We start from the raw sequence: 20,548 nt of genomic DNA, 5'->3' as shown, positions 1-20,548 counted from the left end.
TTAGAGTGTGAATAAAAGTATCCATTGATGGTACCAAAACGTATTCCCACCTCTGCCGACTACTACTACTACTACTAGCAAGTGCAAGAAAGAGGGAGTCTGGCAAAAAAAAAAAAAAAAAAAAAAAAAAAAAAAAAAACAGCACTAAGGGTGCTAGTGATCCTTATTTGAAAAGCCTCAATAAATAAAATGTAAATGATTCTGCAGCAAATACACTATGGGGGGTATTCAATTAAAGTCGGAACTGCTGTCTTGTTGGAAAGACGTCAGTTTCCGACTTTTTTAGTTCGGATAGTGTTAATGCTTGGTTGGTGTACGCATTTTGGGTAATAACTTCCACGAGTTGTGTATTCCACCCCCTCAAGATACTAGGTGAGGCAGCCATCTTGAGCGCACTTCATAGGATTACCCTGGGTGCAACAGTCTACCACTAGAAGAAATAACAAAATGGGTGGTTGCAGCATCCTAGAGCTCACAGTAGGTTCCCAACAAAACACTCAGGTCCATGTATACTTCAACCGGTCTACAAGCATACCAGATGAGGTAGCCATGTTGGGCACACTAAAAAGTTTACATTGTGGGAGGCGAACCATAGGCCCATAGGGCCACAAAGGTCCAAGGCACATACGGCAAAACTGACACGTGTAGTAATAGGATATACCAAGTACAGAAAGAACCACATGAAGCACATACTGCCCACGGAGGAACCATCCGAGGCAACCATCTGGTGTGCACTGCGTTGGTTGCTGCTGGCAGGGTGTGCAATCAGTGGAGGTACACACTACAAAAACAGCGCATGGTGGGACAGACGTACGCTGTAAGAAATAAAACAGGCACATGGTAAGAACACATTTGCAGATAACCAATGGATAAAGGAAAATCAGTATAGCATATTAATTTGAGTTTATTTATTTTTTATGAATGTAGGGAACACACTAATGTGACAGATATGCAATGCTTTTCTGCGTTTGGCCCCACTGGTTTTTACACCATCCAAAAAATGTGCCAATGGAGGCATCTTCGCAGGAGATGGATCTTCCGACACCTCTCCTACAGCTCCGGAAACTGATACTGTGCACATGCGCAGTGTCGGATTCCCACGGAAATGTAAAATACTCCTCTAATATGCCAGGGAAGTAACTCGCAGGGACAGCAGTCATTGCTACTGCTGTCCCTGCGAGTTTCACTTAGTACATAGCGGGGATATTTTTATAAAAAATTCAAATATCTAACACGACACTGATTGTTAATAATCGTGGCAGTGAAACAATTATTAATACATAGGCCCCATATAGAGAAGAGCAGATTTAATTTATCCACATATTTCTTAAACTAAATAAAATAGTACAAACATCTACATCTGTTTAGGAAGAAGCCGAATTTTCAAAGCCCCTAGGTTGCCTGGCCAAGAGATCTTATGGGTAAGCCAAGTCCTCTAAAGAACAGTCAATATTGTAATCAAGGAAAGCATATTCGCTTCAGCTATGGTGGCTACAGCAGGGTAATCTGTACACCCAGATAATACAGGATCTGTTTTCATTTAAAATCAGTTATTAGTGGGGGGGCGTGGCCAGGACGGGCATGGAGTAGCACGTATCTTGTGCAGCTCTCCAGCCACAATATCTTTATACCGCCCGCCCCCCCCCTTCGGCTCGCTGTCGGACTGCAGCTGGGTGAATCGCTGGTGCTCCCCTCTAACCCCGTTTGAGCTGCTGTGAGGCCGGGGATCGGCGCGCTACAGCCCGTTTGTGTGCGGCCTCTGGAGCTGGGCCCACGTGGGACGCTGCAGCCGGGCGCTCTCCTCCAACCCGGAAGTCTCTCTGCCAGCCGCTGCTCGCTGCCGCCAGCCGAGATCACAACGTCGGAGTGAGCACGCTCCGTGGCCGCTGCCTCCTCCACCGTGCTGCCTGTGGGTGTGCGCTCCCCCTTCTCCTACTGTCCCGTCGCCACCCGCTCCCTGCCCTCCGTGCTGCCTCTGCCTGGTCTCAGGGTCTGAGGCGGGGGATGCCGCACTGCTGCTGTGGAGGGGGAGATTGGAAGTGCCCTGTGCCTGGAGTTTGTCTTGCTCCTCACAACCCCTTCACATTATAAACAGGCATATTTACAGCTGCACATTAAGTATCAGGGATTTGGATCCCTGCCCATGCCCTGGATTGTATACAGAGGAGATTAACCCTATATGGCCCCCTCACACTGAGGAACACGGCTTGAGGATCGAGCTATTTATCTCACGCACTCACTGCTTGTGTGTTTCTGTGAACGCATCTGTTACGCCGTTTGAGTCTTTAATACTGTGCTGGTGCCTCTGCTACTCCTCATACCTGCATTTGCTTTGATACTTGGTACTGGACTCCTACTGTGGCACAGTGTTATCCAAAATGGTGCGGGGCCGCCAGCAGAGCGATAGAAAAGTTTGTTCGAAATCCTGCTCCTCCGCAGCAGAGGAGGGAGGATGGGCGGTCTGAGGCTTCGCCTCCATCTCCCGCAAATAGCTCTGCTTTCTCCGAAATACCTGATGCTGCTTTACAGAGAGTATTGGATGCTGTGACCGCCAGCGAGGCTCGCTTGGCTGATAAGATCTATTATTCACCATGACCTTCAGAGGGTGAGGGAGCGAGTGGGGGAGGTTGAGACCCGTATCTCCACTGTTGAGGACTCTGTTGCTCCGCTGGGGAGGCGTACTGATGCCCTGGAATCCCAGATGACTGATGTGCGCAGGAAATTGACGGATATGGAGGGACGCTTACGGCGTAATAACATTCGTTTCATCGGCCTACCTGAAAAAGAGGAGGTCTCATCTCCCGAAGAATTCCTTGAAAAATGGCTTAGAGATGCATTTGGGTCTGAGGAATTTTTGCCCTACTTTTCAGTGGAACGAGCCCATAGGGTGCCGATGTGCCCGTTGCCACCGGGGGCTCCGCCTCGTACCTTCATTGCCAAGTTTCTCCATTTCCGTGACCGGGACTTGGTTTTAAAGCTCGCTCGCACGAAAGGCCCTCTTAAATGGAATGGATCCCCAATATCTGTCTTCCCGGACTTTGCGGTGGATGTACAAAAGGATAGGGCTCAATTTCTGCTTGTTAAGCGGAGGCTTCGTGAGCTTGACTTGCCATATGCTATGCTCTTCCCTTCCAGATTGCGGGTGGTGGCTGATGGCGAGACTAAATTCTTTACTACTCCACGTGAGGCATCGCTCTGGCTGGATCACCGTTTCCCGGCGAGGCGGGCCCTCACAGATCCTTGATATTTCCTGGAGCTATGGATATGGGACTTTTGCTATGTATGCTGAGAGTATATGCATATCTGTTACATGGATGTGGGGGAGGGAGGAAGGATAATTTTTTGTCTGTTCTTTCCTTTTCTTATTTAGGCCACTAATGTTTCTGCTGCAGTGCAAAGAGGGGGGGGGGAATCTATGTAGTCCTACTATATCCGATTGCATTATGCTCTTAAGCCCCGGGGGGAGATTTTATATGTTTCACCCCTTTTCTCTCCTTTTTAGGGGTGATCTAGTTTAGTGGCTGGGAGTGTGTTTTTGCTTTTTGCTTTTTTTTTTACTTTTTCTCTTTTGTCGAGGCCATTATATTCTTGGCTCCACCCAGAACATAGCTTGCTGCGTGTTTTGGGTTTGAGTTGGTGTTCTGTTTTGGGATCCAGGTATGCTGCAAGTTGGGAGTAGTGTACGGGTGGGGGGGGAAGGGATGTTGTAGGCTACGGTTGTTGTTTGTATGGATGTTTTGGGTTTGTTTGTGTGTGGTTTACTAATTTATTCATTGAGCACTGGTGCCTTGCGACTGCGTACCGTGAGGGTGGATCTGGCTGCCTGCGGGCTGTAGCCCCTATTATCATTATGATTTCTTATGGCTGGTCTTAGGATGTTATCATGGAATGTGCGGGGACTCAACGATAAGATTAAGCGATCTCTGGTGCTTAGACAAATTAAACAGTATGCCGCTGACGTAGTATGTCTTATGGAACTCACCTGGTGGGCAGTAGGATCCTTTCCCTTAAGAGACCTTGGGTGGGTTGTGCATTCCATTCTATGCACACTTCTGCCTCTCGGGGGGTCTCTGTCCTTATAAAAAAGACCGTTCCTTTTGTGCTGGACACTGTACAATCGAATCCATGGGGAAGATTTGTGTTTTTAAAGTGCAGAATTCATTGTGCCCCTCTGCTTTTATTGTCCGTATATGTGCCTCCCCCATACTCTTCCGATGTCCTGAAAAAAGCTGCAGGGTTTATGGCCTTGTCACCGGGAACACCGGTAGTTTGCCTGGGGGATTTTAATAATGTGTTAGATGTAGCGCTGGATAGATTCTCTACTACTCCCTCTGGTCCGCATTCTGGAAAGTCTGGCTTTGCTGATGTTGTGTCGGGGTTGGGCCTGGTCGATCCCTGGAGACTGAGACACCCTTCTGTTAAGCAATATTCCTGCTTTTCACATTCTCACTCCTCGTTCTCTCGGATTGACCTGGCCCTCCTTTCGAGCGACTTGGTCCCTAGGGTTCGAGATAGTAGATATGAGACTAGAGGTATATCGGATCACTCCCCATTAACCTTGGTCTTGGATTTTAACTGCTCCAGAGGCCAGGCCGTATGGAAGTTTAATCCGTTCTGGCTCGTACATATGGGCGATGGCTCAGATTTGGTAGCTGCATGGCGGGAATTTTTTGAGATAAATAAGGCTGGGCAGTCTATATCTATTTTATGGGATGCGTTTAAGGCTTTTTTGAGGGGAACCTTAATGAAAAGGGTGGCTAATTTAAAGTCCTTTTTTAGGCGCCGGGAGTCCGAGTTGGAAACCCTGAGTATTGCTGCAGAAGCACAATATCTGCAGGATAGTTTGGACAGCTCCAAATCGGCATGGTTGTCAGCCCAGGGGGAGTGGAAAGATTATCTCATGGAAAAGACTCAGCATAGACTCCTTTTTTCCTCCCACGCCTTTTATGCTTCTGGGGATAGGCCGGGATCATATTTAGCTTCCCTGGCACGAGGTGAGAAGTCTTCTAATATCGTGGCTGAAATTGAGGCCTCAGATGGTACCACTTTATTGCAGACTCCACAAATTGCATCAGAATTTGTGTCCTATTATAGGTGTTTGTATAGCTCTAAATTAAACTGTACCTCGGTGCAATTGGATGACTATTTACAGACTATACAAGTCCCCCTACTGACTTGTGAGGCACATGATTTCCTCGAGGCACCTATTTCGCCGGAGGAGATCGTGGCTGCTATCAAGGCCGCTCCCAATGGGAAGGCTTCGGGACTGGACGGTATACCGTCTGAGCTCTAGAAGAGTCATTTAGATTTTTTTGTCCCCCAATTATTAGAGCTATACAATCAGATATTTGCACAGGAATCCCTTCCCTTGTCCATGGCGGAGGCATTGATTGTTGTCCTTCCTAAACCGGACAAGGATCAAAGGAAGGTTGATTCTTATCGCCTTATCTCCCTGCTGCCCACCGACATTAAAATTCTGGCCAAGGTCCTGGCATGTAGACTGAATCAAGTTATTCACCCAGATCAGACAGGGTTTATGCCCAATAAATCAACGTCCATTAATCTCAGACGCTTATTTACCCATTTACAGATCCCCCGTGAGGACTCCTCCTCCATTGTGGTATCATTGGATGCCGATAAGGCCTTTGATTCCGTGGAGTGGGATTACTTGTGGAACATAATGCGTAAGTTTGGTATAGGCCCCAAATTTATTAAATTTGTTCGGCTGATGTACTCCTCTCCCTTGGCCAGAGTGGCAGTGAATGGCTTTGTATCACACTCCTTCCCCCTGTCTAGAGGTACACGTCAGGGATGCCCACTGTCCCCTACCCTGTTTGCTATGGCCATTGAACCCCTTGCATGCCTTCTGCGGGCAAACTCAGAGATTTTTGGTTTTAAAGTAGGCACCAGGGAGGAGAAAATAGCTCTATATGCCGACGATATTCTGTTGTTTGTGGACCGCTATGCTGAGTCTATGCCTAAAATATTAGAAATTATCAACGAGTTTGGGTGTTATTCTGGGCTCCTGATTAATTGGGAGAAATCCTCTATTATCCCGTTTCGAGGTGAGATCCCTGCCTCCCCATTAGTTACTCTCCCATTACGATGGGTGAACTCCTTTAAATATCTGGGCGTTTGGGTATCTAATGACCCCCACAAATTACCCTCCCTCAATGTCACACCGCAAATAACTTATCTTCGTGGTAAAGTGAAGGTCTGGGGGAAGTTGCCCCTAACTGTTACAGGGAGGGTTAACATGGTGAAAATTGTCTTTCAGCCCAAACTTTTGTATATTCTGCAGCAATCTCCTGTATACATTCCCCAGAGGATTTTTAAACGTATAGATGGTCTGCTTTCTTCATTAATTTGGGCCAGTAAACGGGCACAGTTGAAATTTGATACTTTGACCAGGACAAAAACTTTAGGGGGTTTGGCTCTTCCCAACTTTCGTTTTTATTACTTTGCAGCACAATTAGCACATCTCTGGGAATGGGTTAATGATTCTGACAACTCGAGTTTGCACTCGCAGCCTGTGCTACAGGAGTATCCAGGTGGCTCCCCACTGCGACTGCTTCTCTGTGGAAATGTCAAAATGTCATCATTACCACTCATAAAACAATATATTACTATTGTATTATATATTACTATTGTATTATATTATATTGTAATCATATTGTAATAGTAATTGTTATTACTATTGGTGCACTCTATACTGCAAGGACATGGTATTGACCCTGACACTCCATCGGACAATAAATATGGATTGCCCGAGTTGTGTCAGCTTCAAATCAGGAGGGTATGGGAGCCATGGGGAGTGTCCTCACTGGGACACTTATACACTGATGGGGTTTTTAGATCCTTTCAGCAGCTTCAACACGAATTTAATGTCCCCTCGTTATATTTTTTTCGCTTCCTCCAATTGCGACATGCTCTGTCTGCCCAATTCCCTGATGGCCCTCCGGCTCTTGCCGATTCCCCGGTTAAATTATTATTGCAAACGGTGGGATCCGGACATTTAGTCTCCAAAATATACGGTCATATACTTCAAGGGTATCATATAGACCCCCTTGTCTCCCTTAGGACTAAGTGGGAATCTAATTTGGGTCCATTGTCGGATGACATATGGGAGGGTGCTCTGGGATCTTGTTGGTTTTCAACTTCCTCTGTCCGATATCAGCAAATTCAATTGTTCATATTGCATAGGGTATATATGACCCCGGTGAGGCTGTCGCATATAGGGGGATCCCATAGTTCAAAATGCCCCAAGTGTGGTAGTCTAGGAGCGGACTTTTGGCATATGCTCTGGCTGTGTCCCATGGTGTCGGTCTTTTGAGAGGAGGTTATACGTGCTATAGTTGATACGGGTGTCCCTTCTTCCATACTTACACCTATCACTTGCGTATTAGCGGCTATAGATGAGGAGGTTCTGGATCCACCCGGGCGACGCTACGTTGTGAACCTCTGTGCTTTAGCCAAGGTTTGCATAGCCAGATTGTGGTTGGCTAATGAAGCCCCGACCCCAAAATCCTGGATTTCCCTGGTTAACGTTTCCGTTACACATGCAAAATTTGTATTTCTGTCCAGGAATGGCGAAAAAAAGTTTATTGCTGTATGGGGAAAGTGGATGAGTTCTCGCTACTTCATGGATAAATACTGTGAGCCTTAGAGTTATCTAATTGTGCTCTCTATGTACAACTGTAAGCATGTTGTTGTTTCTACTGTTTTTATTTTTTATATGTTTTATTTTATTTTGTTTTGTATTGCCTTTTGCATTGTTTAATTGTAAAACTATCTAAAATCCAATAAAAACTTATTGAATTTAAAAAAAAAAAATCAGTTATTAGTGGTATTCAATTTATAAGACTATTTTATTAAAAAGAACCATTTGTTTACAGAAAAACTATTTCTCCAGCAAGCAAATAAAATTAGGACACAGATCCCCCCAGAGCATACTCCCAGTGTGTGGTCTGAATAAATGACATAAGGACAAAAGAAGAGTAATATTAGGTCAGAGAAAGCCATCAATCTCCTGCAGCTTTATATGTATCACTGCAGCAGACTGACTCTTTGTCTTCTGAAAATAGGACAATGCATTGTTGCTACAAAGGAAATATTAAACTCCAGATGAATTTATGGGGCAGATGTATTAAGCCTGGAGAAAGGATGGAGAAGGGATAAAGAAGTGATAAACAAGTGATAAGTGCAAGGTGATAAACGCACCAGCCAATCAGCTCCAATATGCAAATTGACAGTTAGGAGCTGACTGGCTGGTGCGTTTATCACCTTGAACTTATCACTGGTTTATCACTTCCTTATGCCGTCTCCAGGTTAATACATCTGCCCCAATGGGGCAGATGTATTAAGCCTGAAGAAGAGTTAAAGAAGTGATAAAGCAGTGATAAGTGCAAGGTGATAACAGCAGTCAGTCAGCTCCTAACTGTAATTTTTCAAATCTCTGATTGGCTGGTGCGTTATCACCTTCCACTTATCACTGGTTTACCACTTCTTTATCCATCCTCCAGGTTTATACACCTGCCCCTATATACGATGACCACGTCTAATAAATTCACTGATATGGAAACTATTAAATAGCCCAAAAGGAGTATAAAAGTTTACCAAAATGATTGGACATGACATTTAATAATTTACTGCAAGTCTGTAATCTAGTTTTAATTCGGGTGAAGAAAAAAAAAAAAAAAAAGACTATGGGGGGGGGGGGTATATTCAATTGAAGTTGAAAACTGCCGTCTGTCGAAAAGACGTCAGTTTTCGACTTTTTAAGGTCGAAATGTGATTCGACCTATTCAAAGCTTTTCGAAAAGCACGTGGCTCGGCAGAATAGCTGCCGATCCACGTGTTGATGTTGAAAACGGGGGCCAAATCCGACAGGTTTTGGCCCCCTTTTCGACCATCTCAATCCGACATCAAAATGATGTCGGAATGAGATGGACCCAGAGGAGGCGGGGGGGAGGGAGCCGCAGGGAGACGGGGTGACAGCCGGCGGCTGCCAGGGGAGATCAGCGCTACTATGGCTGCCGCCAGCTGTCCGCCCGCGGCTTCCCCCCCCTCGCCTCCCATCTAAATTCGACTTGAAAAAGTCGAATTTTAGATGGGATTGAATAGGGGTTGTCGGATCCATTCCGACAAATACATGTCGGAATGGATCCGACTTTAATTGAATATACCCCTATGGGGGCTATTTATCAAAGCTTGGAGAGAGACAAAATACCAACCAATCAGCTCCTGTAATTTTTTTAAACATAGCCTGTAAAATGTAAGGCAGAAGCTGATTATCTTGTTCTTTATATCTCACACTTTTATCTCTCTTCAAGCTTTAATAAATACCCCTTAAACACTAATACCCCTTTCAGACCATCAGCTATGAACGCGGTTTATTGGTACATGAGCACGCATAACCTGTGTTCATGTGCGGTCTGAAAGGTGCCAGGGGAAAAATACCGTGTTCAACCCGGCTCGCTGTGTGGTGTGAACGGGAGCCGGGTCCATGCGACCTGTTTCCAGTTCACTGTGTGTGTACGAGCGGCGCTTGGAGATCAATATGTCGGGTCGCAACCTGGGAGCTCCCGTGTCAGACTCCAGGGTGCGACCCGCCTCAGGCAGTGTGAAAGGGCTATAAGCTGCTCTCTAAACTTCTTGAAAGGCAGGGGAGAACTTGCCAACATCTAAACAGTGCGACTCTCTATTCTGTACCTGACCTTATCATGTAGAAAGATGTTAGGTGTAAAGGGGGGTACTCACGGAGCGATTGCTGCTTAAAATCTAAGCAAGCTGACTAGATTGCTTAGATTTTAAGCAGTGATCGCTCCATGTGTACCACCCACAGCGATAGCGATGCGCAGCCCCACGCATCGCTATCGCTGGTGCTAGATTGGCCTGCATGCAGGCCAATCTAGCAGGTCGCACTTCACCCGCTGGGTGAAATGAGCAGCCGCCCCTTCTTCCCCCGCACGCTCAGCACATATAGCACATATCACGCTATGCTGAGCGGGGGGAGAGATGTGTGCTGAGCGAACCGCTCAGCACACATCTCTTCCCCAATCGTGCCATGAATACGGCCCCTAAAGCAAGTAGGAAGCTTCTCAAGGTTAGCAGGCACATGGGGGCTGATTCAATTGTTTGTATACCCCCGGCCGCCACAAGATGGCGGCCAGTGGAGCAAATCAATTGTAGCTCCGTTCGGGGCATGCATGCAGCCGGTGGGACATTTCTGCTTGCAGCCTCCTGAGGTGCGGGCTGAAATGTGCATAAATGCTGTGGTTTAGCCGCTCAAATGGGAGTTTGAGCGCCCAAATCAGAACCTTTGATTTAGCAGCTTTGGTACTAATGGGCGTGCATACGGGGCATGCGCAACCAATGGGGACAACAATTGAATTGCCCCGTGTGATGCCCAGTACGTTTGGGTGCCTACAAAATAATTGAATTGGCCCCATGGGCCGGTCCTGCCACTCTGCCTGAACACCAAGCAACAGGGTCAGTGTGCAATTTGACCTTACAATCAAATGAGGACCGTGCACACAGTGGTCAGCTACCTACCAAAACCATGAATCTGTTTGATAATTATCAGATGGCATTTGCGTTGGGAGTCACACGTTACAACATTAAAATACGTGTGGCCCTTTTACAGCTCATACCTACAACTACTGAGTATCCCCAAGACATACCATGGAGGGGAACTCGGCAGATATCTTTAATATGTTCCGCAGCACATCAATTTCCAGCAGCAACTGCAGCCCCCATAGGTTTTTGATGGGTGCTGCTGGATTTACCAAGCTCCGGCTTTTACCGATCTCCAGATGGCATTTTCTGTAGGCTTTTTCAGGAAAGGGATCCCTGCCCACATAGTTAAAGGCTGAAGATTGGTAAATCCAGCAACCACCACCAAAACCTATGGGGGCTGCGGTTGCAGCTAAAAATTGATGTACTGCGGCGTTCCCCTCCATGGTACGTCGATCTTGGGGATATTTAATAGTTGTGGGTATACCACAAAAATGGGTGATTTAGGGGCACATGCCACAAATATGCTATACAAAATAGGCCCCTAGGTCTCAAAGCTGATCCCCAAGTCACTGCACAAGTGGAATGTCACATCTGAAAACCAAAAATAAGAATTTACTTACCGATAATTCTATTTCTCATAGTCCGTAGTGGATGCTGGGGACTCCGTAAGGACCATGGGGAATAGCGGCTCCGCAGGAGACTGGGCACATCTAAAGAAAGCTTTAGGACTAACTGGTGTGCACTGGCTCCTCCCTGATAAAGCTGAATATTTATCGTATATAAATCACTTTAAGAGGTCTAAGAACACTGTACGCTATCTACGTAAGAAGTACCGTAAGGGTACGCAAGTTGTGTAGCGATCGCTCAACCGTAGTCGAGACGCTCAAGCGTCACGTTCGCTTACGGCCCAGTGATCACAGGCAGGGACGCTATTGGCTGCCGACTAACGTGATGATTCGCTATAGCGTAGCGTACGCTCGGGACCACGAGGAGATCACCAGCGGTGCAGACGCTTACAACGTTAAACCTTTATATCTATACCTTTAACGATGAGATACACAGTATACCTTAGTGTAGAGACAGAGTGTAAGTGCAACCTGGTGTAACCTGATTAACTACAAAGCTGCTTGAGCGTCACCGACGCTCAGAGAATACTTAACACTATAAAGAATACACAGATACCTGGGCTTAGGGTCCGAAACCTATTATATGTATTATAACTATTATACTTGCAAAAAGAATCACAGTACAAAGCATACACTACAATATAACATAAACCAACTAACCAGATAAACTACACAGGAAATACAATACAATTAAAGGAAAATACGAGAGAAAGAGTAGAGAGAGAGAGATGGAGAGAGAGAGATGGCCCACAGTAAGACAATATGATTACGGAGAAAACTTACGCACAAGGGGAACGGTCGCATGCGCCTCGATATCCAGCTCCCGATTATCAGCAATGAGAACCGTTGAAGAGAGTGAACTGGATACGGTCGGCCTGCTATTTATGCCCCACACACAATACAATTCAATGGTCCCTACAATCTCATTGTTCATTGGACATAGGAATTCGGCTTCGTATTATAACAAAAGGTCATAGGTTGATTCATACAGGTGGGCTGTGACTATTTCCAACTGCTCAGGTGGGTGGGAAACTGGGTTTCCCGCCGCATGGGTAATAAAGTGCAAATAAAGTAAATGTTCATAAACTTCTTATGTCCATAACTATTCGCACGAGCGATTGATCTGCTTCAAACCAACACCGGAATATTTCTAATTAAATATTCTTCCGATGGATACTAAACACCACTGTATTACTCCTGTCTGACCCTTCGTATCAAACAAAGAGGGATTCCTCTGTTCATAAACATTCTGTATTAACAAAACTTTCAGAATCTATCAAAGGGACCATGATCTACAAAATACATTATTACGGAAAATATGTTACGATTGAGTCGCACGCTACAACCACATAAACTCTACCGTAAATACGCATACCATGCGCCTGCGGGTGCCCGCGACTGTGAGTATGCGCACGTACGGGAGAGCGTACGCATGCGCAGCACGGACCTGTGTGAGGTGCAAATATGGTAGTGTGCATAGAGATATTTTTCTGACTTTGACATCCCCCTATGACCCTCCTCCAAGCCTCAGTTAGGATACTGTGCCCGGACGAGCGTACACAATAAGGAAGGATTTTGAATCCCGGGTAAGACTCATACCAGCCACACCAATCACACCGTATAACTTGTGATCTGAACCCAGTTAACAGTATGATAACAGAGGAGCCTCTGAAAAGATGGCTCCCAACAATAATAACCCGATTTTTGTAACAATAACTATGTACAAGTATTGCAGACAATCCGCACTTGGGATGGGCGCCCAGCATCCACTACGGACTATGAGAAATAGAATTATCGGTAAGTAAATTCTTATTTTCTCTAACGTCCTAAGTGGATGCTGGGGACTCCGTAAGGACCATGGGGATTATACCAAAGCTCCCAAACGGGCGGGAGAGTGCGGATGACTCTGCAGCACTGAATGAGATAACTCCAGGTCCTCCTCAGCCAGGGTATCAAATTTGTAGAATTTAGCAAACGTGTTAGCCCCTGACCAAGTAGCTGCTCGGCAAAGTTGTAAAGCTGAGACCCCTCGGGCAGCCGCCCAAAATGAGCCCACTTTCCTTGTGGAACGGGCTTTTACAGATTTTAGCTGTGGCAGGCCTGCCACAGAATGTGCAAGCTGAATTGTACTACAAATCCAACGAGCAATAGTCTGCTTAGAAGCAGGAGCACCCAGCTTGTTGGGTGCATACAGGATAAACAGCGAGTCAGATTTCCTGACTCCAGCCGTCCTGGAAACATATTTTCAGGGCCCTGACAACATCCAGCAACTTGGATTCCTCCAAGTCCCTAGTAGCCGCAGGCACCACAATAGGTTGGTTCAGGTGAAAACGCTGGAACCACCTTAGGGAGAAACTGAGGACGAGTCCTCAATTCCGCCCTGTCCGAGTGGAAAATCAGATAAGGGCTTTTACAGGATAAAGCCGCCAATTCTGACACGCGCCTGGCCCAGGCCAGGGCCAACAGCATGACCACTTTCCATGTGAGATATTTTAACTCCACAGATTTAAGTGGTTCAAACCAATGTGACTTTTGGAACCCAAACTACATTGAGATCCCAAATTGCCACTGGAGGCACAAAAGGAGGCTGTATATGCAGTACCCCTTTTACAAACGTCTAAACTTCAGGGACTGAAGCTAGTTCTTTTTTTGGAAGAAAATTGACAGGGCCGAAATCTGAACCTTAATGGACCCCAATTTCAGGCCCATAGACACTCCTGTTTGCAGGAAATGTAGGAATCGACCCAGTTGAATTTCCTCCGTCGGGCCTTACTGGCCTCGCACTATGCAACATATTTTCGCCAATTGCGGTGATAATGTTTTTGCGGTTACATCCTTCCTGGCTTTAGATCAGGATATGGATGACTTCATCCGGAATGCCTTTTTTCCTTCAGGATCCGGTGTTAAACCGGCATGCCGTCAAACGCAGCCGCGGTAAGTCTTGGAACAGACAGGGTCCTTGCTGGAGCAGGTCCCTTCTTAGAGGTAGAGGCCACGGATCCTCCGTGAGCATCTCTTGAAGTTCCGGTTACCAAGTCCTTCTTGGCCAATCCGGAGCCACGAATATAGTGCTTTCTCCTCTCCATCTTATCAATCTCAGTACCTTGGGTATGAGAGGCAGAGGAGGGAACACATACACTGACTGGTACACCCCCGGTGTTACCAGAGCGTCTACAACTATTGCCTGAGGATCTCTTGACCTGGCGCAATACCTGTCGAGTTTTTTAATCATGTTGACGACTTCTGGGTGAAGTCCCCACTCTCCCGGGTGGAGGTCGTGCTGAGGAAGTCTGCTTCCCAGTTGTCCACTCCCGGAATGAATACTGTTGACAGTGCTCTCACATGATTTTCCGCCCAGCGAAGAATCCCTGCAGCTTCTGCCATTACCCTCCTGCTTCTTGTGCCACCCTGTCTGTTTACGTGGGTGACTGCCATGATGTTGTCCGACTGGATCAACACCGGCTGACCTTGAAGCAGAGGTCTTGCTAAGCTTAGAGCATTGTAAATGGCCCTTAGCTTCAGGATATTTAAGTGAAGTGATGTATCCAGGCTTGACCCTAAGCCCTGGATATTCCTTCCCTGTGTGACTGCTCCCCAGCCTCGAAGGCTGGCATCCGTGGTCACCAGGACCCAGTCCTGAATGCCGAATCTGCGGCCCTCTAGAAGATGAGCACTCTGCAACCACCACAGGATGGATACCCTTGTCCTTGGTGACAGGGTTATCCGCTGATGCATCTGAAAATGCGACCCGGACCATTTGTCCAGTAGGTTCCACTGGAAAGTTCTTGCGTGGAATCTAACGAATGGGATTGCTTCGTAGGAAGCCACCATTTTTACCCAGAACCCTTGTGCATTGATGCACTGAGACTTGGTTCGGTTTTAGGAGGTTCCTGACTAGCTCGGATAACTCCCTGGCTTTTTCTTCCGGGAGAAACACCTTTTTTCTGGACTGTGTCCAGGAACATCCCTAGGAAACAGAGGACAAGTCGTCGGAACCAGCTGCGATTTTGGAATATTGAGAATCCAATCGTGCTGCCGCAACACTACCTGAGATAGTGCTACACCGACTTCCAACTGTTCCCTGGATCTTACCCTTATCAGGGAATCGTCCAAGTAAGGGATAACTAAAATTCCCTTCCTTCGAAGGGATATAATTTCGGCCATTACCTTGGTAAAGACCCGGGGTGCCGTGGACCATCCCTACGGCAGCGTCTGAACGGATAGTGACAGTTCTGTACCATAACCTGAGGTACCCTTGGTGAGAAGGGTAAATTTTGACATGAAGGTAAGCATCCTTGATGTCCCGAGACATCATGTAGTCCCCTTCTTCCAGGTTCGCAATCACTGCTCTGAGTGACTCAATCTTGAATTTGAACCTCTGTATGTAAGTGTTCAAAGATTTTAGATTTAGAATCGGTCTCACCGAGCCGTCTGGCTTCGGTACCACAATAGTGTGGAATAATACCCCGTTCCCTGTTGCAGGAGGGGTACCTTGATTATCACCTGCTGGGAATACAGCTTGTGAATGGCTTCCAAAACTGCCTCCCTGTCAGAGGGAGACGTCGGTAAAGCCGACTTTTAGAAACGGCGAGGGGGAGACGTCTCGAATTCCAATATGTACCCTTGAGATATTACCTGAAGGGTCCAGGGGTCTACTTGCGAGTGAGCCCACTGCGCACTGAAATTCATTGAGAACGGGCCCCCACCGTGCCTGAGCTTGTAAGGCCCTAGCGTCATACTGAGGGCTTTGCAGAGGCGGGAAAGGGTTTCTGTTCCTGGGAACTGGGTAATCTCTTCAGCCTTTTTCCTCTCCCTCTGTCACGAGCAGAAAAGAGGAACCTTTTGTCCGCTTGCCAACAAAGGACTGCGCCTGATAATACGGCGTCTTATTTTGAGAGGCGACCTGGGGTACAAACGTGGATTTCCCAGTTGTTGCCGTGGCCACCAGGTCTAAAAGACCGACCCCAAATGTCCCCTTTCAAAGGCAATACTTCCAAATGCCGTTTGGAATCCGCATCACCTGACCATTTTACTGGTAGAATTGGACAACGCACTTATACTTGATGCCAGTCGGCAAATATTCCGCTGTGCATCATGCATATATAGAAATGCATCTTTTAAATGCTCTATAGGCAATAATATACTATCCTTATCTAGGATATCAATATTTCCAGTCAGGGAATCCGACCATGCCAACCCAGCACTGCACCTCCAGGCTGAGGCGATTGCTGGTCGCAGTATAACACCAGCATGTGTGTGAATACATTTTTGGATACCCTCCTGCTTTCTATCAGCAGGATCCTTAAGGGCGGCCATCTTATGAGAGGGTAGAGCCCTTGTTCTTACCAGCGTGTGAGCGCCTTATCCCCCCTAGGGGGTGTTTCCCAACGCACCCTAACCTCTGGCGGGAAAGGGTATACAGCCAATACTTTTTAAGAAATTATCAATTGTTATCGGGGGGAAACCCACGCATCATCACACACCTCATTTTATTTCTCAGATTCAGGAAAACTACAGGTAGTTTTTCCCTCACCGAACATAATACCCCTTTTTGGTGGTACTCGTATTATCAGAAATGTATAAAACATTTTCCATTGTCTCAATCATGTAACGTGTGGCCCTACTGGAAATCACGGTTGTCTCTTCACCGTCGACACAGGAGTCAGTATCCATGTCGGCGTCTGTATCTGCCATCTGAGGTAACGGGCGCTTTAGAGCCCCTGACGGCCTATGAGACGTCTGGACAGGCACAAGCTGAGTAGCCGGCTGTCTCATGTCAACCACTGTTTTTTTATACAGAGCTGACACTGTCACGTAATTTTCAACAGTACATCCACTCAGGTGTCGACCCCCTAGGTGGTGACATCACTGTTACAGACACTCTGCTCCGTCTCCACATCATTTTTCTCCTCATACATGTCGACACAAACGTACCGACACACAGCACACACACAGGGAATGCTCTGATAGAGGACAGGACCCCACTAGCCCTTTGGGGAGACAGAGGGAGAGTATGCCAGCACACACCAGAGCGCTATATATATATATATATATATATATATATATATATATATATATATATATATATATATATATATATATATACACACAGGGATAACCTTATATAAGTGTTTTTCCCCTTATAGCTGCTGTATGTTTTAATACTGCGCCTAATTAGTGCCCCCCTCTTTTTTTTTTAACCCTTTCTGTAGTGTAGTGACTGCAGGGAAGAGCCAGGGAGCTTCCCTCCAACTGAGCTGTGAGGGAAAATGGCGCCAGTGTGCTGAGGAGATAGGCTCCGCCCCCTTTTCGGCGGCCTTATCTCCCGTTTTTCTGTATATTCTGGCAGGGGTTAAATGCATCCATATAGCCCAGGAGCTATATGTGATGTATTTTTTGCCATGTAAGGTATTTTTATCATGTTTTATTGCGTCTCAGGGCGCCCCCCCCAGCGCCCTGCACCCTCAGTGACCGGAGTATGAAGTGTGCTGAGAGCAATGGCGCACAGCTGCAGTGCTGTGCGCTACCTTATTGAAGACAGGAACGTCTTCTGCCGCCGATTTTTCCGGACCTCTTCGCTCTTCTGGCTCTGTAAGGGGGCCGGCGGCGCTGCTCCGGGACCCATCCAGGCTGGGCCTGTGATCGTCCCTCTGGAGCTAATGTCCAGTAGCCAAGAAGCCCAATCCACTCTGCACGCAGGTGAGTTCGCTTCTTCTCCCCTTAGTCCCTCGATGCAGTGAGCCTGTTGCCAGCAGGTCTCACTGAAAATAACAAACCTAAACTAAAACTTTCACTAAGAAGCTCAGGAGAGCCCCTAGTGTGCACCCTTCTCGTCGGGCACAGAAATCTAACTGAGGCTTGGAGGAGGGTCATAGGGGGAGGAGCCAGTGCACACCAGTTAGTCCTAAAGCTTTCTTTAGATGTGCCCAGTCTCCTGCGGAGACGCTATTCCCCATGGTCCTTACGGAGTCCCCAGCATCCACTTAGGACGTTAGAGAAAGGTATCTATGTACACACCATCATCAGACCACAACAACTGAGTGCTCTGGGGAATTGTGTTAGAGGTCTATCTGCTCTTTTGCCAAACAACCATATCTTACCATCTCTTTCTAGTTACACACTGGTCTACTATGCTCATGCCACCAGCACCACCATAAGCAATACAGGGTGCATGCCTGCACCAACACTGACTGCAGCTTACTGCTACCCCTATCTACTGCATGTACAGGGCAGCACCCCCTGGAGTCAGGACTAGCATGTGGGTTCCTGTCTGTCGCCACATCACGTCAGTGCCGGCATGGTGCACAGAGAGCTCCTGCAGCACATGGGGATGTGTCAGATGAGTGACAGGACGGTGATGTGCTTCACTTCAATACCATACATACTGCAATGTAACATAAACGTAGTATTATCCATACATGCCATGTACATGACGGATTAGCCGGAGATCAGGTCACAGAGCAGGCACTGCTGCTGAGGAGATTAGCGTTGTGTAAGCGGCCCATAGCTGACTCCATCACCGCAACAGACGGGGCAATAATGCGGGGACATGTGCCAGTCAGGCACGGAAAGTTAGCCCGGTGTTACCCATTCTACGTCAGCGCCGGGAACTTTCCAGACTGCGCACACCCACTTACTGGCACACGCACGGCGCCCACTACCCCGCACTTACCTTGACAAAGAGTTCTATAAGATTGTCTTTGTCCTCCTGCAGCCCGTTCTGCGGCACCGACAAAGACATGCTGCTGCTGCTGCTGCTGCTGCTGCTCCCAGTAACCGTCCGCCAGTCTGCCCTGCTGCTACTCGTCTCCCTCCCCTGCTTCCCTCCTATCCCTTGTTTGGCTGTGTGCAGCAGCGCCCTGCCGTGCCCACCACTCCCCAGCACCCTCTTTCTTCTACTTTATTCTCTCCCCTCCCCCACTGGCCGCTCTCTCGGGGGCTCCCGCTTACTCTTCTGTACACTGCTGCCCTGTTCCCGCTCAGCACTCCCGGCCCGGCCCTCTGTATAGCAGACTGCTGCTGTCTGTATTATATACACTGTGTATACTGTATACAGGCTCCCTGTCCCCCGTCAGCAGCGGGCTGCTTTAGTGCTGCTGCTGAGTATGTGTATAACGGGACTTAGTGGCAGGCGGCAGCCAGGGAGATGGAGGGGGAGGAGGGAGGGGCAGGACAAGACAGGCAAGTGGAATAATTAACCTATTCATTTCTCACCACACACCACACACATACAGTGAGACCGTTTAACTAGGCGGGGCCCGTAACCCTCCTCTCATGCTGTGCTTTCCCTGCAGTTTTACAGGGAGTTTGGAGAACGATGCTGAAGTTAGCTACTTATTGTTTGGAGAGACGAAATTGTTATTTTTATTACAGTAACATTTCTTTTTATTATACATTACTGCTAGTCATTCCCATTGCTGACTGTTATAGCTGTGACTGTGTCCTAACAGCTCTCTGTACTGTGATTGCTGTATTTTCTGATGAGAATGGTGCTGGACCAATAATATATATGAGGCCATTTATTATTATTATTTCTCTGACGTCCTAGTGGATGCTGGGAACTCCGTAAGGACCATGGGGAATAGCAGGAGACTGGGCACTCTAAAAGAAAGATTAGGTACTATCTGGTGTGCACTGGCTCCTCCCTCTATGCCCCTCCTCCAGACCTCAGTTAGAACCTGTGCCCGGCCCGAGCTGGTTGCACACTAGGGGCTCTCCTGAGCTCCTAGTAAAGAAAGTATTTGTTAGGTTTTTTATTTTCAGTGAGATCTGCTGGCAACAGACTCACTGCTACGAGGGACTAAGGGGAGAAGAAGCGAACCTACCTGCTTGCAGCTAGCTTGGGCTTCTTAGGCTACTGGACACCACTAGCTCCAGAGGGATCGAACACAGGCCCAGCCTCGGTCGTCTGGTCCCGGAGCCGCGCCGCCGTCCCCCCTACAGAGCCAGAAGCAAGAAGAACGTCCTGGAAATCGGCGGCTGAAGACTTCGGTCTTCATTAAGGTAGCGCACAGCACTGCAGCTGTGCGCCATTGCTCCCTATGCACACCACATACTCCGGTCACTGATGGGTGCAGGGCGCTGGGGGGGGGGGGGGGGGGGCGCCCTGGGCTGCAATTAGAGTACCTTAACTTTGGCAAACAACACACAATATAGCCTAATAAGCTATATATGTGTAAAAATCCCCTGCTATAATACAATTATAAGAGCGGGAGAAGTCAGCCGAAAAAGGGGCGGGGCTATCTCCCTCAGCACACTGGCGCCATTTTCTCTTCACAGTGCAGCTGGAAGACAGCTCCCCAGGCTCTCCCCTGCAGTTTCCAGGCTCAAAGGGTTAAAAAGAGAGGGGGGGCACTAAATTTAGGTGCAAACTGTATATAAAAAGCAGCTATAGGGAAAAATCA

General features: G+C 47.5%; 1 protein-coding gene across 1 annotated transcript in view; it reads right to left on the bottom strand.

Moving 5' to 3' along the window:
- CLIC4 (chloride intracellular channel 4) overlaps positions 1 to 19,274 on the bottom strand; it is a 156,172-nt gene extending 136,898 nt beyond the window's left edge. Inside the window, exon 1 of the mRNA XM_063954288.1 lies at positions 18,817 to 19,274. Within this exon, the coding sequence (XP_063810358.1) occupies positions 18,817 to 18,885 (69 nt within the window). The 5' untranslated portion in view covers positions 18,886 to 19,274. The remainder of the gene's footprint in view (positions 1 to 18,816) is intronic.
- Between the last annotated feature and the right edge of the window lie 1,274 nt (positions 19,275 to 20,548).

The sequence above is a fragment of the Pseudophryne corroboree genome, chromosome 2, assembly GCF_028390025.1.
Source record: "Pseudophryne corroboree isolate aPseCor3 chromosome 2, aPseCor3.hap2, whole genome shotgun sequence".
Classification (NCBI taxonomy): Eukaryota; Metazoa; Chordata; class Amphibia; order Anura; family Myobatrachidae; genus Pseudophryne; species Pseudophryne corroboree.
The sequence above is the reverse complement of the archived record's forward strand: the minus strand, read 5'-3'. Positions and strand labels throughout refer to the sequence as shown.